The 24,359-nt window shown below is 40.8% G+C and overlaps 1 protein-coding gene across 2 annotated transcripts; it reads left to right on the top strand.

Moving 5' to 3' along the window:
* Positions 1-190: 190 nt before the first annotated feature.
* Positions 191-13,719, top strand: mdm2 (MDM2 proto-oncogene). Of its 2 annotated transcripts, none has more exons than XM_006780967.2 (12): positions 191-497; positions 5,853-5,923; positions 6,013-6,087; positions 8,105-8,238; positions 8,337-8,386; positions 8,708-8,766; positions 9,658-9,745; positions 9,844-10,034; positions 10,114-10,245; positions 10,336-10,407; positions 10,493-10,670; positions 11,465-13,719. In XM_006780967.2, exons 2-12 carry the CDS (start codon positions 5,870-5,872, stop codon positions 11,998-12,000), a joined length of 1,569 nt encoding a protein of 522 aa, XP_006781030.2. In that variant the 5' UTR covers positions 191-497; positions 5,853-5,869; the 3' UTR covers positions 12,001-13,719. The 2 variants fall into 2 exon arrangements, with proteins under 2 accessions (XP_006781030.2, XP_035764119.2); XM_035908226.2 differs by lacking the exon at positions 191-497 and adding an exon at positions 2,532-3,212.
* The last annotated feature ends 10,640 nt before the right edge of the window (positions 13,720-24,359 follow it).

The following is a 24,359-nucleotide window of genomic DNA, read 5'->3' on the forward strand; positions in this document are numbered from 1 at the left end:
ATTTTGAAATTAATAATTTATTCTTGTATTTTTTATTTTTTTTAACAGAAACCGGAATTTTTATGGCCCAAACTGCTCAGATTGGATGAGTTTAATGGTTTTATTGTCGTATCATTGTGTTTGGGGATTTGAATTGAGAAAGTGTCGGCTTCCTAGCCACTAGGGGCGCCATCTGACTAAGTCACAGCCTTTGAGTGGCGAGCGTTGTAAACACTAAGTAGAAGTGGCTCAACTGTCCGGGAAACTGTTGGATTAACGTCGTTGTTGGATATTATTTCATCACAAGTGAATTAGAAATGTGCGTAAAGAACAGCTAAACTTTTCTGCGCCAGATTTTAGCGCTCTAACTGCTGCAGAAGTCCGCGTTAGCAAGTTGTTAGCATATTGTAGCTAGCAGGCCGCGGAGCCTCGGGGTTTCCTGATCAAGTTGACACGCGTTGAGAAGTAGCGCCGTGGACGCTGCTTTCTAGCAACTCAAGTCCGTCTGCTCAATCCTGGTAAGATAAAAAGATCACTCTAAAATGACCCATTGTGCTTTAACACTAATGCTTTTGGTGGGTTTCTAGTCTCTGCGTTTTTTTTTAAATTACTGTTTAAAGGATATGTAAAAAGTATATTTAAAGCTTCAGCGTTAGCCGTTAATACCGCAGGGAAAATTGGATTTAACTGTTCAGATAAAGACGCTTTTACATTTTATGGTAATGTATTACTAAATTTTGTTTTTGCTTCATGCATAAAGTTTTAAGTAGATGTGTGTTTTTATCCACTGTTAACAGCCAGCAACTGAGCTCTTTAGTACCTCGTTCTGCAGACAAAACAATCGGCCTTTAATTTTAGCTCCTGAAGTCTGCGGTCAGTTTGAAGTATCTGCTCATTAATTTTCCTCCGATGAGTGTGAGATAATACAGTTAGAGGCGATGAAAGGCTCCGGCCGGGCTCTCTCAGATCTGTGTAAGACACAAACTCAGACAGAGGAGAGTGAGCGGGACATGTCCGGGCAAACCTTCCTGCCTTTCTGAGTTGTCACGGTTTAGCAGCTGACTCACACAGCCGGTCAGCTGTTTGCGGGGAAAAATTACACACTCGAGGGCAAAAGCAAAGCCAAACAAGTACAAAGTGTACTGGCTTCACCTTGGCAGCTCTTTGAGGATCCTTAAAAAACAAGAGATGTTTATTTGTATGCAATATCAGTTTTGGAAACTAGTGATGTGCTCATAAAAACAGAAGACATGGGGAAGTGGTGCACACAGCAACAGCAATAAGATTACTCAGGCTGAAGTAGTAAAAGTAGCACTGGAAGATAATTAGTTTAAGCATTTTGTGTATGTTCACAGTTCAATGCAGATAAAGTTAATAATAATAATCCTTCATAATATAAGGTTAAACAGGAAAAAAGAAAAAACCTGAACAACCAAAGCCAAAAACAATACAATTGTTTTCATTTTTCATCTGATAGTATTTGTGTTTTTAATGAAATTATGTTGATTTGCTTTAAGATGGCTGAGAATATCTCGTATTCTCAGCAGTTTCTGGTCTGTTTGCTGCTTTAAATCAGAATATACTCTAAGCTGCAGAGAAGCAAAACAAAAGCAACAAAGTTGTTTTTTTTTTTACTATTAAAATATATGTTATAATCGGATTGTTTTTGTTGTTGTTTATTTTTAATAGTTGTCAGTGTTTTCTGAAGTTAAACATCAGTGAGGGTTTTTCCAACACAGAGGAAACACTACCCACTTACCCAAGATTAATGGAGATTTTGATCAGATATTTAGCAGTAACCGTCAGATGCATTTTTTTTTTTTGGTCAAATGAGTTGGGTGCCATCCCCAAAGAGCAAACCTGAACCTGGGAATACAACATAGTTTGGCCCATACAAATATTTAGTTTAAATATTTAAATATATTTAAACTAAATATTATAAATTTAAATATACTAGTTTTTGTTTGCTGATTATTCCTGCAAAAACAAAAAGGAAATCTTTATTAGAAAAATGTGAACTTTAAACCTATGTCCCTGGTGAGCTGGTAAATCAACAGATAAACTTGGCTGTTTTTTGTTGAGCGTGACTTTGAGTGCTGGTGTCATGTCAGGCGACCCCGGTGTGGTCAGGTTGGTCTTCTCCATCTCTGAGCCGCTGCCATTTGTAGTTTACACCTCTGAACTGTGTGGGTGCACTTTAAAATAAAGTCCTGCACCTCTGTGGAAACAGGGCTGTCTGTTTTTGCTTTGTTTTTTTATTTTTACAGTTTCCAGCAAAGTCTCACAGGGGGTGCTTTCCAGGGTTGTTGGAAAATTTAAAATCCGATCAATAAGTGTCTTTTTACATTAACCAAAAGAACAAGGTCCAGCCTTAGTCATCATAGTTAACCAGATTTAAACTAAAAAAGTGTGAAACCACATTTTTGTTAATCAAAATAAAAACTAGATTTTACAGTGTTTGATTTAAAAGAAAATCTGAATGGGCCTTTAAGCCAACCTGTCTATGTTACATTATTTAACAGAAGTCTGTGCATTTCAAGCTACATTTAGTAAAAAACAGAAGTGTGAAACTAGCACTGAAACAAAGAAAAAATATTTAAAAAATATATTTTTTAATGTATAATAAAAAAATAAACAAGGAAAAAAAGAACTGAAAACAGAAAATTAAACAAAAAAAGAAATAGAATAGAAGAACTCTTATTTATGACTTATTTTAATATATGGTCTTTTAGGTCTAATTTTGTGTTTTCGACTTGAGACCAGAAAGAAAAGGTATATGTAAAAACACTTTTGGTTGGAATAAATAATAAATTGGAGAATTAAGTATTGCGCTGATCTTCCCGGTTTCCTGTGCTCAGATCAAGCAGGTGTTGCGCCCCTGATTTGGCCCTGGTTATCTGGCTAAGACTAGTCCTGGTTAGTGAGATAACCAGCACTCTGATTAGTGTGGTTATGTAACTTTGATAGGATGAGTCAATGCAGACTAGCCCTGGCTTGTCTACAGAAGCTCTATGATTGAATCAGCTGTTCCAGTCCTACAAGTGCAGCTGAGTCAGGGCATGATAGGCCCCAGTCAGACTAGGCCAGGCCTTTAAACTGGTCTAGTCCTGACATGTCTGAGCAGGTTTATAAGAGGCTGCAGCTCTGCCCTGCTCCACTCTCTCTGCACTTTATCTGCCTTTATTTGCACAAGATGAGCTGCTAAAACGGATTTATTTCCCCTGCATATACTGGTAAGGACTTCATTTTATTCCTTGAATACTGGAAAACATTTTAGACGTTTAACAGCTGATTAATTAAGCATTAACCTGGTGCTAATGGAAGAAGACTGGATGGTAATTGAGTTGATCTGTCAGGTGTCGTAACAGTAACTTTTTAAGCAAAACTGACACAAAAAGTTAGTACAAGCTTCTTTGAATGTTTTCTGTAAATATGTGTTTTATATCTGTAAGTAACTTCTGTTAAAGTCTGACAGTGTGATGTTTTTTACATTTTCTTGCTTTATTTGCCTGTTGAAAAATGTTGAAAAGTGACATTCTGCTCTGAATGAAAATTTGTGATGCGCCGGTTATGAAATCCTGGCTCGGTATCAGTGTGGCTGGGAGCCTGTGCACATATTTGTGGTTATTTATATTCCGGTTGTACATCACAGAAACAAAGAGATCTACCATAAGTTTGATTTTAGAGCTTTTCATCTTAACACCATGTCAGGTCACAACTGATCAGATACTGTAAATATGAGCCACTTACATCAGTAAATGTCCTGTTTATTACAGTCACAGGTAATATCTGCACTGATACCTGTGCTCCTGAGTTTACAGTTAAACTCAGTATTTAGATCAGTTTATTGTTCAAAGAGGTTTCTGCCCTCCACAAAAATAAAAATCACCAGGCTTTAGGGCTGTCCGATATAACGATATTAAAACATCTATCGTTTCATGGGGTTAGGGTTAGGAACGATTATTTTGATAGTCGACTAGTCACCGATTATTTTTGCGATTAGTCGACTAATCAGATCATGCATCCGTTGGACGTACAGCGTACAACTTATTGCACCAGCATGCGTCTGCTCTTATAGAACTATCATTAGCATACAGCATACCTTAAACAAGTGTTTAAGGTATGTACAAACTAAAAATAAAGACAAGATGATAGTTTATTCAATTTTAATGAAATTTGCAGATTGTTTCAGTGAAGTTTAATAAACTCCTTGCTATCTAAAATATAACAGCACACCGGAGTATATTCTCGAGCATCTCACACTTCTGATAATCAGTTGTCTGCTTGACATTTATTCAGCTGTGTAAAAACTATAACTTTAATCTCAGCCAAACCAATTTACTCAGGAACAAATAAAACACTAAAAAAAAGCCAAACAATAACATTTTTAAGTTATCTAAGTGACTTATATATGTTTAACCTGAGTAGCGAAAGACGGCGGTGGGTTTGAAAATGATTTGCCGGGAGTCCGGTGTTCTCACGGGCTCTAGTGAGCCTTGAACCCCGGCTAGCTATCGAGCTAGTGGGTAACAGACGTCTCTGAAAACGTCGGAGCGCTTTTGAAAATATGTGGTTTTTTGATAAACTGAGCAGATATTTGAGGTTTACACAGCTACATTCTCGCCTGAAAATATGTTAAACGTTTATTTTGTGACCCAGAAAGAATAATAACAGTAATATTAAAACTAACTAGCTGCCGCCATTGTTGTAAGCTGAGCTGGGCTGCGCTATGAATTCTGGGACAGAGCTACCTCTTCTTCGGGGTTTAACGGCAGCTGGCATTTTTTGTTTATCAAATAGGGAAATACACAAACTTCGGTCAGGTAGGGTGCCTCAGACTTTCAGGTGAAGATGCACTGATCCATTCCTAGTATACAAGTACGTTGACTGCAGGTGTTTTCAGTACAGAATGCAAATCCCGTACCAGTCTTGAATGAATAAGCTGAATTTTGTAAATGCACAAATGATTATTTTTTTGCTTTGCTGCATCACAGAGTAATAAATCTAATGATCAGAGGACAGATTTCAATAGATTGGCCACATTGATCTGCTTTTTTCATTACCGATATCTGATTCAAGTATCAGCTCGACACGTGAGTGGTTTCTTCAGTTAAATGATCCACAGTTGGAGGCTCAGCAGCCCTCGTCCAGGGCCGAGGTTTTTCCTCCAGATGTGTTTTTGTGTAAGCAAAATAAAAACACAGAAAAGGAACCGGCTGCTCTCAGTCAACACCAGGCGGTCGGCATGCTCTTTATATTTTATTTTATTTTATTGTTTACTCTATTTAATTTGTTAAATATGTACACACACACACACACACGTAGACATACATATTTAGTATACACATTCAATAATATGCATACACTCTTATATTGTACAGATATTTATTCATATAATTCTCAGATTTAGCCATTCTTATATTTTGCTTGTTCTTATGTTATTGTACTTTTGCACACCTCTGTTGCTTGTGAAGCTCGCACACAAGAATTTCACTCACATGTACTGTACCAGTGTACCTGCACATGTGATGTGACAATAAAAGTGATTTGATTTGCTTTAAATAAACCTGCATCATCTTAAAAGGTTAAATTAACTTTTTAAACCAGGCAGATTAAACGCAGACGAAGAAGATGATAATATTTACACAGTAAACCCGGGATTATACTTTCTGTATCTGGGTTTATATTGCAGTGCCGCAGATGGAGGGGGAGGACTTCGAAGAAATATAACTAATGTTAATGATGAATGCCTAATCTGTTTTACGCTGTGAAAAAGATTAACTTTAGGAGCGCTTTTTCCAAATCTATCCTGTTTTAAAAATCCTGTACTGGTTTATGTAATCTGTCATAATCTGCTGTGTGTTGGCGTGCAGGGACAATCAGCTTCACCATGTCAGCCGACAGTGATACCAACACCTGGACCACGGAGGACGACAACAAACTGGTGAGGGCGGCAAGTTCCCGACTTCTCCATGTGCTCGTAACTCTTCGCTGACTGTGTGACTTAACGTTTTCCTCCCTGTGTGCGTTCAGGTGAGACCAAAGGTAGAGTTCTGCTCTTTGCTGCAGCACGCTGGAGCCACTAAAGATGTTTTCACCATGAAGGAGGTACAGCATTTCCATTTACTGCTCCACATTTCACCGGGAGCTTTAAGACGGTCTTTCTGTCGGCTTTGATGTGTGAGGGGTGTCGTCAGGTGGTGTTAGGACTGTTACCGGACCTGCATTCACAGACAGCAATGAATGAATGAACCCAGAACTTCCTTTACTACCACTGCCCCCTCCTGCCTAAAACACCTGCCTCATACTGCATTTGCACACTTTATGATGAAACATTGCCACCTTGTGGTGAAGTTTGTAGTCATACATTGCAGATACTGATGCAGTGCGTGATTAAATATGCTTTTTCTGTCCAAAAATCTGCTATCACAGCAGCCAAAACATTAGACACAGCTGTAATAAAATCGACTGAATAAAGTAGAATGCAGGATGAGCTTAGCAAAGTAAAAATGATAAAATGTGATATATATTGTCTCTGGTGGTGTTACGATTACATATTTAAAAATCATTATCAGAAACGCGCAAGTCATCTTTATTCGGCCAAGTTTTTGCACACTTACAAGATATTTGAGTCCAGTTCACTTTGCTCTTTGGCATGCAAAAAAAGAAAAATGTTAAAAAAAAAAAAAGGCAGGATGTAACGAAAGACAGAATAAAAAAGCAAGTTGAAGAAAGTCTTAAGAAACTTTACAAACTATAAGTGCAAAACTATTTTAAGTGTTTGATTGTTCTTTTTGCTTTCGTACAGCTAAACAGGAAGCAATTTGCTCATCGCGCGTCAATAGCGGATGTTCCAGGCTCTGGTTGCCTAGGTAACCCCTTTATTGTATTTACTACACTGAACTGCGCTCTTTTTCGCTTCAGTTGCTTCTCTGAAAGTTTAGAAAAGTACAAAGGCTAGCGTGGGACCCACCCACCCCGAGTTGCCGGAGGTGATTTCGCACGCTGTCGTTGCTGTCATTGACATTTGTGGTACTCGGTTGACACGTCACTGCTGGTTGCCCCTGAAAGTTTCAGACTCTCTGCCGTTATTGCTGATATCGTGATTGTGACCAAGCTGCTCTTTTCCATGGGTACACTGGTGTGATCGAGCTGCGTGGTAGCTGGAAATTACTGGTCACTGCGAGGATCTATTACCAATGCAGAAAAAATGGTGTTTTGGCCTTTTAATGAAGACGGTGTGAAAAAAGGAGAACTTTGAGACTCACCTCAGCTCTCCTTTAGTTCATCCTCATGATTTTTCCAGAATTCCCTATTTGACTCCTTCTCCTCATGTCATGTCTGCAGTGTTTCCCACATATAGACACTTTTTAATTTCTGGACAGTCCCCCTGCCCGTGGTCTTTTATTTTGAAGGTTAAATCCTTGTCATTTGCATCTCACTCTTATGCCAGTCTTCAGTGTCATTTTGATTTTCTCTTTTGCAGTTCACAAACCTTAGCTCCAACATCGTGGAATCCAAATGGGGGCAGTGGTCTTTGTTGTGTTAAGCTCTATAAACAGACCCTGCGGTTGTATTATTTGTTTGCACCGTTATTTATTTATACATTGTTTTGTTTTCTTTGTGAGCTCATCATCTGTGACTTGGATTTCTTTTTTCTCATTTGTTGCTGCAGCTTAGATGTTGAGAAGAAAACGCCCACTAACAAAAGCTACAAGCAGCCCATATTATTAGGATTTTTCCTGCATATTAACGATTTTTGGTGCGTTTAAAAAGGAAATAAAATTTGGTTTGGAAAATACTTTACTAATAAATTCCATGTTTGCTCATCAAAAGCCCCAAAACTAACAGGAACATGCAGAGTTTCCAGTTTTGAGGCAAGATAAACGCTGTAATTATATGTGTGATCAACAAAGAACACCTGAACAGTGTTTTCTGGATGTAGAGAAAAGAGAAGAAACTCAGCTTATCCTCTTCCTTTTTCAGAGTGCATAACTTCAGTTAATCTGACTGCAGTCTTGTAATGGTGGTAAAATTGCTGATGTTTAAAAACCACAATAACAAACGTAATAATTAGCCTGTGCATCCTACAATCATCCCACGATGTATCTCTGTGTTTTTGTAGGTAATGTTCTACCTGGGTCAGTACATCATCCAGAAGCAGCTGTACGACCAGAAGCAGCAACACATCGTCCACTGCGCCCAGGATGCTCTGGGCCGTGTGCTGGGAGTCGACAGCTTCTCCGTGAAAGAGCCGCGGTGAGTGAGTGGTAGAGGATGAAGCTTTTGGTCCTTCAGACTCACTAAAAGGAAAAAAAAACCCTCTAAATAAAATATGTGATGTTTTCCTGTTTCAGGGTTCTGTTTGCAATGATCACCAAGAACCTGGTGGCTGTCAGGAGTCCAGGTAGGAATCACATTTTGCACACGAGGCACATTATTAAATACAGCTACACCTTTGTGGTCCGAAAATATCCAGTCTTACATCCCCTGAAGTACCCACAGGTGGAAAGCCAAGGGCTAAAATTGAGCTGTTTTGGTTCTGTATAAACACCAATTGACTCCAAATGAACTTGTTTTTCTGACTTTTGGGGAAGAAATGTCAGACCTCCACCTGCTTTTTCCTTCTGGAGGATAAAGGCATACTTTCTAAATATCAAGGCTGTGTGTGTTTGTGTATATATAGATGATATCCTGCTGGTCTGACTCTGACAAACACTCTGTTTAGAATCAACAACAAGTCTGAGTGAGCCGCACAGCAGCAGCCAGACAGACAGAAGGACGGAGGTAAGACGCACACCATGTTTGGATTCTCTACGTCTATCGTGTTTTTGCCAGATAAACCTTCGATATTTCTAGCCCGGGTTTGTTCCTTCACATTTACGTACCTTCAGCTTCCTTTCCCTCGCTGCTGATCGCTTTTTAAGTGCTGACCATTTTACAAGCTCCATCCTCTGAACCATTCCAGCTTACGAGAGAATTACTTCCAGGTGCACTCAACTCCAGTTATGAGTCCACCTAAGAAGCAAAAACACTGCTGCAGTCTTCACTGAGGAATATATTTACCGACACTTTCACTGACTTCCTTCTGAATTACAGACAGAAACATTCTACTCTTACTGAGCACTCAAACCGCTATTATAGCGAATTCCTTATTGAGTTGGAAACTCAGATTTCTCAGCAAAGCAGTCCCAGTAACCCCAGCTTAACTTTTCAAGATGGCGGCGGTGAACGTAAAGAGCAGGCAAACTGTAAAACTTTGAATTTGTGCTGCTGCTGTTTGTAGCTAAATAATCCAAACGTACACTTTAACCACGAACGAGCTGCAGCCGAATTTTTAAAGACAAAAAAACACCAAAAACCAACAAACAAAGTGTTTTGCTTTATTCCTAGTTAAGTCAATTGTGGCATTAGAACACAAGCCACGTTATCCTATTAACACACATACTCAGACACATCTGGCTGCACACCAGGAGGCTTCAGTCTTTCCTTCTTGCCTTTGTGTGACTTTTTTGTTTTGTGTTTGGGAGAAATTGAACCTTTTGGGGATGATGATCATAAACAAATCTAATGTGTATGATCTAATTTAAAAGTCACATGGAGTTTGGTGATAATTCTATGGCCCAACAAGAGTTTAAAAGTTTGAAAATCAGCTCAAAAACGTGTTTGTGCTTACAGGCGGCAGAAACACAAGGTCGCTCTTCATCGCCTGACAGGAGGAGGAGAAGGAGGAGGAGAAGGTGGAGCTGCAGGAGCAATGAGCCAGGTGAGTTTCTGCTCAAGAGGTACCAGCACTAACTCCACCACCATTTCATTCAAGGTGTTTAACTGTTTAACTAAACTCCGCCCACTTTTTGTCTGCAGGTCCCTCACACAGTGTAGACGACGGGGATGTTGAAGAAAACTCAGAGGAGGAGGAAGAAGGAGGCACGAAAAGGAGACGGTCTGACAGCTACTCGCTGACGTTCGACGACAGCTTGTCCTGGTGTGTGATTGGAGGACTTGGGAGCGGGCGAGAAAGACACAGCAGCCAATCATCTGACTCGCACAGCACAGTGAGCATGACGCACAATCAGTGGTTTATTGAGCTTGTGTTGATGTATCATGTGTAATGTGGACTCTGTGCGTGTTTAGTCTGGGAGGTCAGAGGTCACGGACGCAGCGTCAGACTCTGACAGCGACAACTTCAGTGTTGAATTTGAAGTCGAGTCGATAGATTCAGATGATTACAATGAAGATGATGCTTCTCTCTCTGCTGATGATCAGGTAAGAACCACTTAATAGACCGAGCTGGCCATTAAACATCTACCTTAGCTCGACACCGTTACTAATAGCCATCTTGTCTGTGTGCTGCAGGTATATGAGGTCACAATATTCGAAGCAGATGACGACGACTCCTTTGATGAAGACACAGAGATTACTGAAGCTGTGAGTTGCTGCACAAACACACAGATGACACAAAGCCACACACTTACGCAAGTTGTTCAGGTGTAATGGAGTGTTTTCCTCTCAGGATTACTGGCGCTGTGCGAAATGCGATGAGTTGAACCCTCCTCTGCCCAGAAACTGCCTCCGCTGCTGGGATCTGCGCCAGGATTGGCTACCTGATGTGTCCGTCAACTGTGCCTCCTCCAGCCCTAAAGCCCTGCCCACAAAGCCGACCAACCTATCAGCTGCCAAAGAACCTCCAGGTAAATCTTATCATGACTACAGAGACCAAAGTAGTTTGTTTTCAGGGTAATGCTGTCAAAGAGGTGCAAACAAAAGAAGGGGGACACAGACGTTTCAAAAGTCAATCAAGTTTGGACTCCTTCATTTAACATACTCCCCCAAAAAAACAAAAACAAAAAAAAGCACAGAGCCGGTGTTTTCAAATAACAAAGGGAAATCTCCAGTGAATCAAAGACGAGTGTAAAGGTTAGAAAACCCTCAGAATATCTTCAGTCTATAAAACCAGGTCAGATGTCCCTGTGTGCCAATGTCAACACACCTGTGCAGAATTACACATCACTCAGATTATTTCATATTAGTCAGACACAGCCTACCTAAAACCACTGGTGATGATTGTCTACATCAGAATACCGAAGCGACAATTTAGAAAACCAATCATTAGGCAGAGAGGAAAAAGAGACAAGCTGCTGCTGTACACCTCATCTCAGATCTATGTAGCTGATACTCGATTTTTGGTGCACATCCCTATCTGCAGACACTTTCTAATGATTAGCCAATCACAAAATGAATGTAGAAATCATTTTCAAGTCTCTTATTATTATTATTATTATAATTAGTAGTAGTAATATTAGTAATCGAATAATTTAATTAAAAACGCTCCAGTAGAGCACAGAGATGTTCAGTTCAGGTGAGAACCTGCAGGTGCTGACCGGCTCACTTTTTCCTCAAGTGGCCACTTAAGGAACTGCAGCTTGCTGTCAGTTTTATCTTCGGTGACAGATAATCTGCTAATCGATTGATTTGTGTCCTGCAGGTTCTGACATAGAGGAGAACGGAGTCGACGTTCCAGATGGGAAAAGATTAAAAACTCCTCCTCCTCTGCACTCGCAGTGTCCGTCTGACTCCACCTCTGCCGCTGCTGACTCCGCCTCCTCCGCACCAAACTCCCAGGATATCCTCTCATGCTCCCAGCCTTCCTCCTCCTCCTATTCACAGGAGAAGCTCTGGACTCCCGAATCCCAGCCCTCCTCTTCCTCACACTCATCCTCCATTGATTCTCAAGAGCTTCTCCCACCTTCCCCAGCTCCAGCTGCAGCTCCAGCTGCTCCTCCTATCATGCAAGTCCCCGATATGGAGCGCAGCGTTTCGGCAGAGTGGCGTCTGCCGGACTCGTGCCTGGACCCCTGCCTCATCTGTCAGTCGCGACCAAAGAATGGCTGCATCGTGCACGGACGGACCGGACACCTTATGTCCTGCTACGTCTGCGCCAGGAAGCTGAAGAAGAGGAACAAACTGTGCCCAGTCTGCAGGCTGCCCATCCAGTCTGTCATCCTCACCTACCTCAGCTGAGACCACGCCCTTGCCCCCCACACACTGCCCATTCATGTGAGCATTCACAGCTGGTGTTCTCACATGTGGACTTCCACAAACTTCAGAATAACTGCACATTTACTTACTTTGACTAAATCCCAAATAAAATAAACTTTCAGTTCTCGGGCACATGCGGGCACTTTCTTCAAAACTGAGAAGATTTTCTTGAAAAAGTTAATAATTCTGCTATTTGAACTGTTTCTCTGTCCTTGAACTTTTGGAATATGCCCGTCACGGGTCTGTCGGGTAACGCCAAGCTTCCCATTGCCTCGTGTTTCTTTTTTCGTTTCTTCTTCTTTCTTTTTAAAAGGTTGGTGTCGTTTCTTCTGTTTTGCTTTCTGTATTTTGGTGCAGCTTAACATAAACACTCATCTTCACTGGCCAATCTCAGGTCCACGCCCTCTAAAGCTCCACCATCATTATGAAAGTCCTACAAACAGAAGCCCCCAGAATTTCATATGAAGAGCAGTGAAAAAAGACCAGAATATTAGATCTGAGATTTTTCTTTTTCCTGCTGCATTTTAAAGACTTTTTATTTAAAAATAGTTTAGAACCTCACAAAATTAACTAAATCTATAAATATCGGTGAATATTAAGACACACAGCTATGACTTTATTCTCAAAACACCTGTGTGTGATGTTAAAGAGATACCACCTTAAACCAAGGCTGAGTTCTACCTTAATGTAATACCATTTCGCACCACAAGATGGTGCATGAGTAAATGTAAACTTTATTGGCAGCATATATTGAAAAAATGGAAGTAATGCTAAAATGAACGAAGAAACTGCTGGTGGTGAAAACTAAATTCGGCAGAGGCTATTTCTGAAAAGTTTTGGAAATTTTCTTCACTAAATCATTAATCAGAAAACAGATGGAGGTGGAGCTCAAATGTGAGAAGTTGTAACTTGTTGAATGTTTTTGTGTCACCTTGAAATTTGATTGAAACATCTCCACAGCTAGCTTTCAGACATTTTGTAGATCTTTGAGGTTTTTTAAGCCAACATTTTAAAAAACGGGAGATTTTTGTTATCAGTTATTTTGAGGCTTAAACCACATTTAGTGTTCTGGTGTGGACAGGTGTGGCGCTCTGTGGCAAAGAGAGATATTTTTAGAATGTGTTAATTATATTTTGTATGATGCAAACTTTAGAAGCATCGGCCGCGTCTTGTAAACGGCACTCGACCCTGAATCATTTCTGCGCCAGCTCTCCGTTGCCTCAGCCAAGCTTGCTCGCTCCTGGATCGCCTCGTTCTGCATCTCAGCTTCTCCCTTGAGATGAGTTCACCTTAACCGGATTAAAAACCGAAAGGGCTCTGACGCTGCATGGTGCACGATGCTGCCGACACCTGAAAGTGTCCGGGGGTGCTAACATCGAGCAGTGCTTTATTTTAGCGGCATTTAATTTCTGACCCTTTTTTGGGAAGTGTCATTGAAAGGAACCCAAATTCATTTTCATGCATATATGTAACTACTGGAAATTTCTTTGACATGTTTTCAGGTTTTTCTGGAAATTTCTTTGAAAGTTGTTTAATTATTGAGAAATTATTGCCGTTAAAATGGAGTGTTGAACATCTTTGATATTTATTTATTTAAAATACTCAAGTTTATTTAAGAAATGTTTCTGAAAGCTTTTTTTGGATAATAAGATAAATTTAATGTTTCCTGTGAAACTAAATAAAGTTTAACTTCTCTAACCACAGGTCTGTCATTTATTTACATTACAAACACATATTTTAAGTTTGGAAATACAATTCCCATAATGCTTCTGGAAACAATCTTCACACCTTTTGTATCGGGTGAGAAATATAACAGTGTCCTAAGTATTGGTAATTACCACAAGGTAAAGCACGTGAATTTTTGTTATTAAGGCTACGTCCACCCTAATGCTTTTTTGTTTGAAAACGCATCATTTCTCTCTGTTTTGGCCTACCGTCCACACTGTAGTGATGTGTCGGTCGCAAACGAAACGGTTCTTAGCGCCGTCGTGTTTGACGAGAACGACGCAAGCCGGCTCCTCATCGCGAGCCGTGGGTTTGTTTGTTTTTTTCTTTCTCTCACCCTCTTTCTCGCACTTTTTTTTCCGCTTCACTCCGCATGCGAGCCTTGTGCTTTGCGCTGGGATGAGGGGAAAGGGGCGGTAGTTACACTGGCAGTAGCACAGGAACAGAGCAGGAGGGAGGGAGAGAGAGAAAGAGCCAGGGACAACAACGTCACATTAGAAAGGTATAGTAATCATCCACAACTATTTTCAGTTGCGGATGATAAAGGATTCAGAAAGTTTTTTCGTGCAGGTCCATATGACAGAGAATGTGCATCTTCTTTTTGTTTTCATATTTTAATTTATATTTAATTGTATTGTGGTTTGCAGTGTTTTGTGTTGTTTCACTTTAAAATTGTTTAAAAGGAAAAAGATGAAAATTTAAATAGTTAAAAGTTGAAATGGGTTTGAATGAAATAGGTTTTTGTATTATATGATTTATTTGTTACATTTTATGTGGAGTGAATAAATAAATGTCTATTTATGGTGGCCCCTAGAGACAAAGCACGTAAAAACTCCAAAACACGTACAAAAGACAACAGAAGTGCTCCAGGATGCTAGGCGCAGTTTTGAGCTTTTGTTACCTAGTGGCTACAGAAGCCAGCAAGTACCAACGACCGGATTTGGTGTGTGGTAGTAACAGGTAAATGAACATTTTTTTAAATTATTTGAATATATATGAGTGCTTGTGTATAAATACACAAACAATACACATATGCTTTCAATTGTGTAATTTAAGTGATTTAGGTATCTCTGTTTTGGAAGTTCAGTTCATGCTAGAAATGAGTTTTGGAGTTTGTACATGCTTTGTCTCAAGCGGCCACCGCATATATTTATATATAAACATATATAAATAAACCACTTTTTTACATTAGTAATTCCTTTTGTGCATAATTTTATATTATTGTTAATAATAAATTAATTAAAGCAACAAAACAATCTGAAGAGCCGGTTCGGACCCGAAAGAGCCGCTTTTTTTAATGAGTCGAGCCGAAAGGGCCGGTTCTCTAAAAAGAGCCGGAAATCCCACCACTACCACACCGGGATGGCGTTTTCAAAACGCTCTCTAAAACGCATACATATGAAGACTTATGCGCAGTGTGGGCAGCGAAAACAGACTTTTGAAAATGATGACGCGTGTTAGTCATGTGATGCAGTCATGTGACCAATTAAACAAAGAGAGCGGAGGGCATTATACAGCAGTTGTTTTTTTTGCTCTCAATTTTGACAGCCCTATTAAAGGTTAATATCAGTCTGTACATGCTCCAGATAGCTTTTCTTCAAATTCTTTAATTCTCACTCGCTTTGCCAACTTTGTAGTTTTGTGTTACTTGCAGCAACAACTCCACTTCATTGTTAGTCCATTTAAAAAACTCAGTGATTTTCCTCTATGGAATCAGAACGATGCCACCTTGAAAGGAAACCGAAAAAAATATTGAAACCGAAAAAAAAAAATTGATAGTGAAAAACAATTAATTGAAACTGTAATTTTTTTGTTTTCGCTTACATTTTTTTTTTCGGTTTCAATCCATTTTTGTTTCGGTTTCAATCCACTTTTTGGTTTCAATCCATTTTTCAGTTTCACTCTGCTGTAGTGATGGGTCGTTCGTTGTCTCTAGGGGCCATATATAAACACATATAAATAAAACCACTTTTTTTACATTAGTAATTCCTTTTCTGCATAATTTTATATTGTTGTTAATGATTAAATAATTAAAGCAACAAAACCGACCCGCATGTATTTGCATATATTATAATGCTAACCAATGACTGGAGAAAACACTGAGGACGCTGCTCTGATTATTTTTTTAACATTTTTTTTTACTGAGTTTGTTACAAATATTCAGGTTAAAAAACTGTCCGAATTATTTTTAATGAGTTATGTTCACAAAGTCACATGTGCAGTACTCAGTACAGCTTGCATCCTTTAGGACAAATAATTTGAAGCATTAATATTTCTTGTTCAATACTGAGCTGATAACACCTCTGTATGTTATGACCAGGATGCAGCAGCAGACTGAACCTTGACTGAAACCTGCTCCATCATCTCATCTTTGCAGATGTCCATTTATAAAGCATCAACAACTCAAAGGTAAACATGATATTAGAAAATGTGTTAGTATATAAGGCCTTTAAAACAAATAAAAACTAAACAGCTGTCGGCAGAACTGTAGGACTGAAGAACTTCAGATCCCGAGAGTGTGAGGACAGAGAAGGATCAGCTCTATTTCAGATTTGAGAGATAAGATAAGATAAGACTTTACTGATCCCACAACGGGGAAATTTTTGTGTCACCTCAGCTCAGGTACAGATATGTGAAGGAAATACAAAAATACAAATAAGTACAATCAATGAAAAAAAGTAAGATAATACACTATATACAATGGTAGCATACACAGTATGTGATTATGGATATAGTTGGAAATATGGAAGACATAAACTATATAGCTTGGAAGGTCATGGAAGGTCCATTATGCATGAAGTGGTGACCGTGGATGTTCACAGTGTCCAGTGAATTATGACATCGTGATTGAGGAGTTATAGAGTCTAACTGCTGTTGGGATGAATGATCTGCGAAAGCGCTCCTTCCTGCAGCGAGGGTGTTTCAGTCTCTGACTAAAGGAGCTGCTCAGCCCACTCACATACTCATGCAGTGGGTGATTGTGGGTTGTTCATGATGGATGTCAGCTTTACTAACATCCTCCCCTCACCAACCACCTCCACAGACTCCAGGGGACATCCCAGCACGGAGCTAGACTTCCGCACCAGTTTGTCAATCCTGCTCCTGTCCCTGTCCGTGCATCCACTCCCCCAGCAGGCCACTGCATAGAAAAGGGCAGATGCTACCACAGTGTCATAGAATGTCCTTAACAGAGTCCTGCAGACTCCGAAGGACCTCAGTCTCCTCAGCAGGTGGAGTCGACTCTGGCCCTTCTTATACAGGATGTCTGTATTTGTAGTCCAGTCCAGTTTATTGTTGAGGTGAACACTCAGGTACTTATAAGAGTCCACTATCTCAATGTCTTTCCCTTGGATGTACATCGGTGTTGTAGGGGGTGACTTCATCCTAAAGATTGAACTTCATATTTCAGTTTGTGATGATTCTGTTCTGTTTGTGATTACAGGAGCTGTCCTCAGATTCAGACCTCAGCACCACACAGTGACAGCAGATAGATCATTCTATATCTTCAATCTTTGTAGTAACTCCAAAATTAACTGAAGAAAACAGTACAAAGGTTAAAGTACCACATGTGCTGTCAGTGAAAGCTGCAGCTGTTTTATTGATAAATTTAAAGACAAAAAGTCAAAAGGATTAATCACCCCTGTAACTGTGTCACTATACATCAGCATTAACAGGACCTCAGTTTGGTGTTTCAGAAAACTGCTGATCTAAGACCTGCACAACTTCTGTTTTAAACACTTAATGTACTCAGCTACATGAAGAGCACATGATGTTTTCTCTGACACAATTAAATAAAACCTGATTAAAGTCGAATGTTGTTACTTGTATTTGAACTAAAAACTTGTGATCTGGAATTCTTACACTGTTTTTTGACAATAGTGTGTTATTTATCATAAAGTAATTCAGAGTCATTCATACCAGAGTAACCAGAGAGCACAACATATATTTAACTTTCTACAGGACTTAAAGCTATGATATTATGTAAAAGTCCAGACCCTCTGAGGATTATCTGAGTACTTCTAACATTACACAAAACAAAGGTCTCCATCAGTGTTCATGAAATGCTGGGTTTATCCTTCTTGTGAAGGAGCTGCTGGTGAAGATCATGAGCCCTGCTTGATCCCGGCGATGAGTTTCAGTCTTCCTGGTGTTTCTGAAATGATGCCTCTCACTGTGGGTCAACAGAATATCTGGCACAGCACAGCTGTAATGAAAGAAATTGAAGATGTTTTGAAAAAAAAAATCTTGGAAATGCCCTATATGTGAGAAGCAGATTTTGTATTTACTTTTCTTTTGCCAATCAAGTAACTAAAAGTATAATTTTCACCATACAATTACTAACCTTGTCATCTCCTGCACTGTCTGTTTTGGGCTCTGGGCTTGTCCCTCCCAGTGCTCATGAGACTGCTTTTGGTGCACTGTAGTATGAGGTGCTAACCTGTTGACAGTGTTGGGAAGGTTAATTTTAAAATGTATTCCACCAAAGATTATAGAAGTAACGTATTCTGAATACTTTACAACTACATGAATGTACTATTGCCGTGTGATTTATTACTATTACCGAAGGCTACTCGCCATACCAATACCAACTAGATGTTAAAATCTTAATATAAATGAGTAACAGTAGGGTGGACATTAGGTAAGGCTGCACTTTTTGCAGCGATCTCGTATAGAAAACTGTTCCGCGCGTATATAAAACAGGTCAGCGGCTTCGAACCGTAGTAAAGGGACCTCTGGCTAATAGTCAGGTTCGTGTCGGGCTCGTAGCTGAAAACTAGCTTTACTTTGTTGTCTGGGTCAACTTTGCTAGCGAGAGACAGAGAGAGGCGTTGAAAGGCTGCTCCAACAGAGCTTATTGTTTCAGAGGAAAACACGAACACGGTGTACAGTCGAGTCTTAATAGCTTACTTACAACTGGGCTCATCAGGCACTCTTTTTGGCTGCAGTGGTTATTATTATATTTACATGCTTCCAGCTCCCGTTTCTGCTCAATGACAGCTCGTACTTTTCCTTTTTCTCACTCCCTCGCTCACAGACAGATAACGGGTATGGCAGTCCATTCTCCCTGCAGCACGGACTACACTGCCCACGAGCCTACATTGTTTAGGGTGATGCCTGTAACACTCTACTATTGACTATGTGCACGTTAGCATTTGCTACTTCCGGTGCGGAAACTCCTGTGGGGAGCTTTGTTTCCAGTGTTCTATTCGCGCCCTGTTTACGGTCCAAAACAAGTTAAGCAAATGAATAAATCAAGCGGCGATTTACATTTCTATAGATGTCTCGGGCATTTACCCAATATATTTGTAAACGATGTTCATCGACTTGTCGATATTTTTCCCCGCGCCTCAGGGCAAAAGAGAAAAGGGATTCAAATGTTATATTTATCAGCTGTCCCTCGTTTATCGCGGGTGTTATGTTCTAAAAATAACCAGCGATAGGTGAAATCAAGTAGCCAATTTTGTTTTTTGATGGTGCAAAATGTTTCGTGGACATCATGGACATACAGTACTGCACTTCAGAGTCACGCTGCTAGCGATCGATGCAGCGATTCTGTACTGTACAGGAGAGACGTCACAGAGGAGATCGTCTGCAGCGATCAGGATGCAGGACACAATGTGACGTAAAAAGATGCAAACTTGCACTAAAAAATCCGCGAAACAGCGAGGTGAAAGGTGAACCGCGTTATTAGCAAGGGACCGCTGTAATTTTGAAGGTAAGTCACAACATACCCTTCGTAAATACTAATGTATAGAAACCCTTACCAGCAATCATTCATTTTTTGTGTGGCTTTTTTCACGGTTTGTTAACATGCTGTGTGGGTGTGTACTTGACTAGCTGATATCGACATAATGGGGGAAACATCCGGTTTGACTATTCTTCACCTGTAGTTTGAATGCTGAACATTTGCCTGTTTAAATCATAAGACCAGTCACTATACACAGGTGTGCTTCTGAATGTGGACGATGTGTCTTCTGCATGCAGTAATGCAGTTCTGCTTGTGTTGAGTGATGTAAACAACAATTTAAACTCTTTAAACGTCAAAATTGATCATCAGATTTTTTATGACACAACAGTGGTGAGTGTTCCCACCTTCTGCTCTTCGTAACTTAACGCGATCTTTCCGTTTTCGAGTTTTGGACATGATTTTGGAGTATATCTTCGCAGTAGCGATTGACCGCAAAGTAAAGCTACCGGAAATGTACAACCCCACATCCGGTCTCAAACCAGGAAGTTAGCATTTTCTCGTGCACACGGTCAATTGCCTTCATATTAAATCATTTTTGTATAATAATTTTTAGAGCCTTTTATTGCATGTTTTCTTTGGGTTTCCTTTTTTTTTTTTTTTTTTTTTTTTTTTTTTTTTGCCTGTCCCGTTTGGCTCTTTTGCCATCAGAATTATTGTCTAAAGGCGAAGAAAGATGCCCAACGGATTTTCTTTACCAAATTGACCATCCCAGCTTTGCCGTAATGGTCCATTTGATTCACCTTTTATTCTTTATTTTATTTTCACTTGCTGAATACGGGACAGACTTGACTGGGGGAAAGAAAAGGGAGAAAGAAAGAGGGAAAGAAAAACAGTTGAGAAGAGGTACGGGGGAGAAGGGCAAAAAACAAAAAACAGAATAAGCAAAAAAAAAAAAAAAAAAAGAAAAAAAATACATGTATCGATCACCTGGATCACCTGTTGAGAAAGAAAAAAGAAAACAAGCAGAAGAAAACGAGAGTAATACAATAAACAACATCACAATGATATATGGGAATATGACAGTAAATACTAAATATTAAACATTATTGTGCAGCACGTAAGATCGACAGCACAGTGTGCATTGAGGTAGGAGCCAAAAAGGGTGTAGTTTGTGTGTGTGATCACCCGTGTGTACACCTGTGAGCATGGACGTGCTTGTTTTCTTAAAAGGTTCCCTCATGTAATGATCTGCTAGAGGGTGTGGGGAGCCACTGCCCCGTCCTCCAGGGCATGAAGCAGGTATGGAGGAGATCAAAACTCCAGACATCCAGAGGCCCCCAGAACACAAGAGACCAAGGAAGACCAACAGAGGGGCAGCCGTGCCACTGTCCCAGAAAGAGCTGAGGAGAGTCCCAGATGAGGGGTCACCCAGCAGCCACGGAGCAGAAGCCAGGGGGGGTTGCAGCGACGTGCCCGTGAGCTCCGCCGGCAGCCAGCTGTGCCTGAGTGACCGAGCCCCAGGCCGAGAGGCCGGGGGCACCCCACCTCCGAAGTGGCCCAAGCGAGCCCCAGGCTCCAGGCCCCGATAAGCGGCCGCCAAGGAGTGAGCCGGTGTGCACCCGGACGCCCACCCCCGGACACAAAGAACCACCAACGCACCGATGTCTGAGGGAGTCCGCCCCCGGCAGGGGAAGTGGTGGGGGGAGATAGGCCTCCAAACCTTGGAGGGCCTGAGCTGTCCTCAGAGAGGTGGCGTCTGATACCCAACCTGACATATGGACACAGACATACAGGCACACACAGATACAAACATCCATTCCCACCCTCATGCTCTCATATGCACTTACTCCACACTTAACCAACGTGGAGACAGACATAAAGAGACGCTGTACACACAATCACACTCCCCAAGCGTACTCTACAAACCGGGTCTAGGTACCCTTGCCCCTGGAGGGGGGAACTGCACCCAGACCCAGGTTGTGTTACCCTTTTTCCCTGCGGTGGGGAGAAGCAGACCGCCCCGACTCCGCAGCAGCAGGGAGGCCCCACATTCCGGACCCCAGTCGGACGGCCAACTCCTCCTCCTAGCCCCCCTGCTCCAGCAGACCGCAGAGAACGAGGGTGAGAGAAGACTCCTAACCTCCCTCCACCCGCTCATTGTAGTGTTGATGTATGTGTGTTCTAAGGTGCATTTAAAACCCAGGAGGGCATGGAGCTACCTGCCAGAGAGCAGCAGGTAAGCGCATAGTCCCTCCTGCTAGCCCTCAATGTCTACGTGTATTTAAAATTGAGAGGTGGGCAACGACGCCAGGGGTGAGGTGTACACCCTGATGGTAATTGAGATTCCGTGTAGCGTGCCCACCCCCAAGATCCTATATGTATGTGTAATGAGAGTGTGAGTAATGTGAATGTCTAAGTTGCGGGATAAAGGAAGTTAGCATTTTCTCGTGCACACGGTCAATTGCCTTCATATTAAATCATTTTTGTATAATAATTTTTAGAGCCTTTTATTGCATGTTTTCTTTGGGTTTCCACCAGCGTGGAATTACTAAAAATAGAGAGACCATAGCCTAACATTTGAAACAGGAAAATACCGCCATGTAATCCATTTATTTCAACAAAGTAACTGTATTCTCAATATCACCTATTGAACGGTAACTGTAACGGAAACATTTACTCATATTTTGTATTTTAAATACGTAACGTCGGTGCATGAATTACGTTACTGCCCAACACTGCCTGTTGATGAGATCTTGTGCCATTCCTAAAACACCGGCTAAATTTAGCAAATATTAGCTTCAGGCTAGCTTGCTACCACGAATAGGCTAATACCAGCATTTTACCTCAACTTCACCAGATGTAGCTAAAAAAAACTAAACTAATGTCCAGTCCAGTGGGACAGCAAGGAAAGATGACAAAAAAATGATTACTTACTTGCGGTTTGGAAGGTCAAGCTGAAATTGAAGCAGCCATTGAAAGAAGGGAAGAGAGAAAGATGGCCGCTTGGTCAGCAGCACTAGTGGCCTCTATAATGTATGCAAATACATGCGGGCCGGAATCCCCGCCCCCAGCGCGCCCCCGGACGCCAAAACAGTGCCAGCAGGTTGAAACTGAAAAATGTTTTGAAACCGAAAAAAAATGGATTGAAACCGGAAAAAAATGGATTGAAACTGAAAAAAAAATTGTAAGCAAAAACAAAAAAATTACAGTTTCAATTAATTGTTTTTCACTATCAATTTTTTTTTTTCTGGTTTCAATACAAGATTTTTCAGTACATTTATTTCAGTTACAATATTTTTTTTCGGTTTCAATATTTTTTTTGGTTTTGTTTCAAGGTGGCATCATTCTGATTCCATTTTCCTCGACATTTTGCCGCAACGTTTCAAAGAGCCGCAAAGTAAATAAACGGCATACAGAAAGGAGGCAGGCCGAATCTTCTTGCGTTTCACGCATGCGCAGTACTGGAATGTAAGAGTTTTCGGTCGTTTCAACGTGGACGCACAACTCTGCGAAAACGACTGAAAACGCCAGTGTGGACGTGGAGCATTTTCAGACGAAAAATCTATCCGGGCTAGTGTGGACGTAGCAGTTTACAGTTATTTTCTAACGTCTTTACAGTTACTGTTTTTACACAACTGCGTGTTGTATGAATTCTCCCCCATCTTGTCTTCATAATATTTCATGTCACAAATGCTGTGTATTTGCCTTACCTCAGACTATTTGTTGTTTTCTTGTTGAATATCATTGTCTGTGTGTTACTGACTGTCACTGTAAAGAATGAGGAGAAGGACAGCACGTCCACTGTCCCACCGATGTTGGGACCTCTTAAACAGAATGCAACAAAGCTACTTTAGTCTGCCGGACATCAACCTGTATCCACGCTTCAGGAAGCAGACGGAAGGATGAATATGTAGAAGAAGCGTCAGACCTCCAGACATTAGAAGGTGAGGTGGAAGAAGGCCAAAGCTTCATACTAGCTTTTGATGAGCCTGAGCAGGGACAGTGTGATCTGCTGTCACACCATCCCTGCTCAGAGGATAAACCTCTGGAACGTGAGACCACACAGGCTGGCAGATCCCTAGCTGATCCATAATGATATTTGGGTGTTGCCACTTTAACTCTGCTCAGGGTCCTCATCTATGTCCTCCTTTGAGCTTCCATGTTCTTGCTTCCAATATCTGACCTTCTTCCACCTCATCCCCTGACAGCAGAGTATGACTCCATTTCCAAATGCTGTAAAATGCTATCTGCCTCACTCAGCCCTCTGTCATGTTAGTGCGACGGATGACCCAGGTGTAGGTGAGTGTCAGGTGTTGCGAAAAGCTTGACTATGAGATGTTAAAAATTATGATTTAATGTTCAGACGTGTCTTTGTTTCATTCCGTTGTTTCAGATTGTGAAACTCCTGAAGTTAAAAGACATTTGAACCAGAAAATAGTGTAATAAAAGCCCTGATGTCTGTTTTTTAATCATTATACTTAAATAACCTAAAAAAATTTCAATCCCAAAACATTTTTATTTTGGGATTACAGGAGAATATACTTACAACCTATGAAACGTACATTTCTTATTAAAACCCCCCCAAAAAACGGAATACATTTTGTTCAGGTGCTGTGTCAATAAGCTGGCTTACAGTAAGCAGCCTCTCCTGTTGAATGACTAATTTTTCCACCGCCCTTTATTCCGAACCCAGTGACCTCCACTAGGTTTCCTGGAAAAACAAGGAGGAAGTTCTTAAATATGATTCCTGTATTCTCTATCCATTCCTTGGAAGTTTCCGTATCCAACATATCCATGACGCCTCTCTGTGTGAGGCGCCCTGAAACCCTTAAAAGCAGTTCACTCTGCTGCTCTCCTCTCACTTCACTTTGCTGCATTCGGAGCTCGTCTGGACTTTGGGAACAGTACTGTTATTACTGCATTTTTC

The sequence above is a fragment of the Neolamprologus brichardi genome, chromosome 17 (genome assembly GCF_056152115.1).
Source record: "Neolamprologus brichardi isolate AB-2024 chromosome 17, ASM5615211v1, whole genome shotgun sequence".
NCBI lineage: Eukaryota > Metazoa > Chordata > Actinopteri > Cichliformes > Cichlidae > Neolamprologus > Neolamprologus brichardi.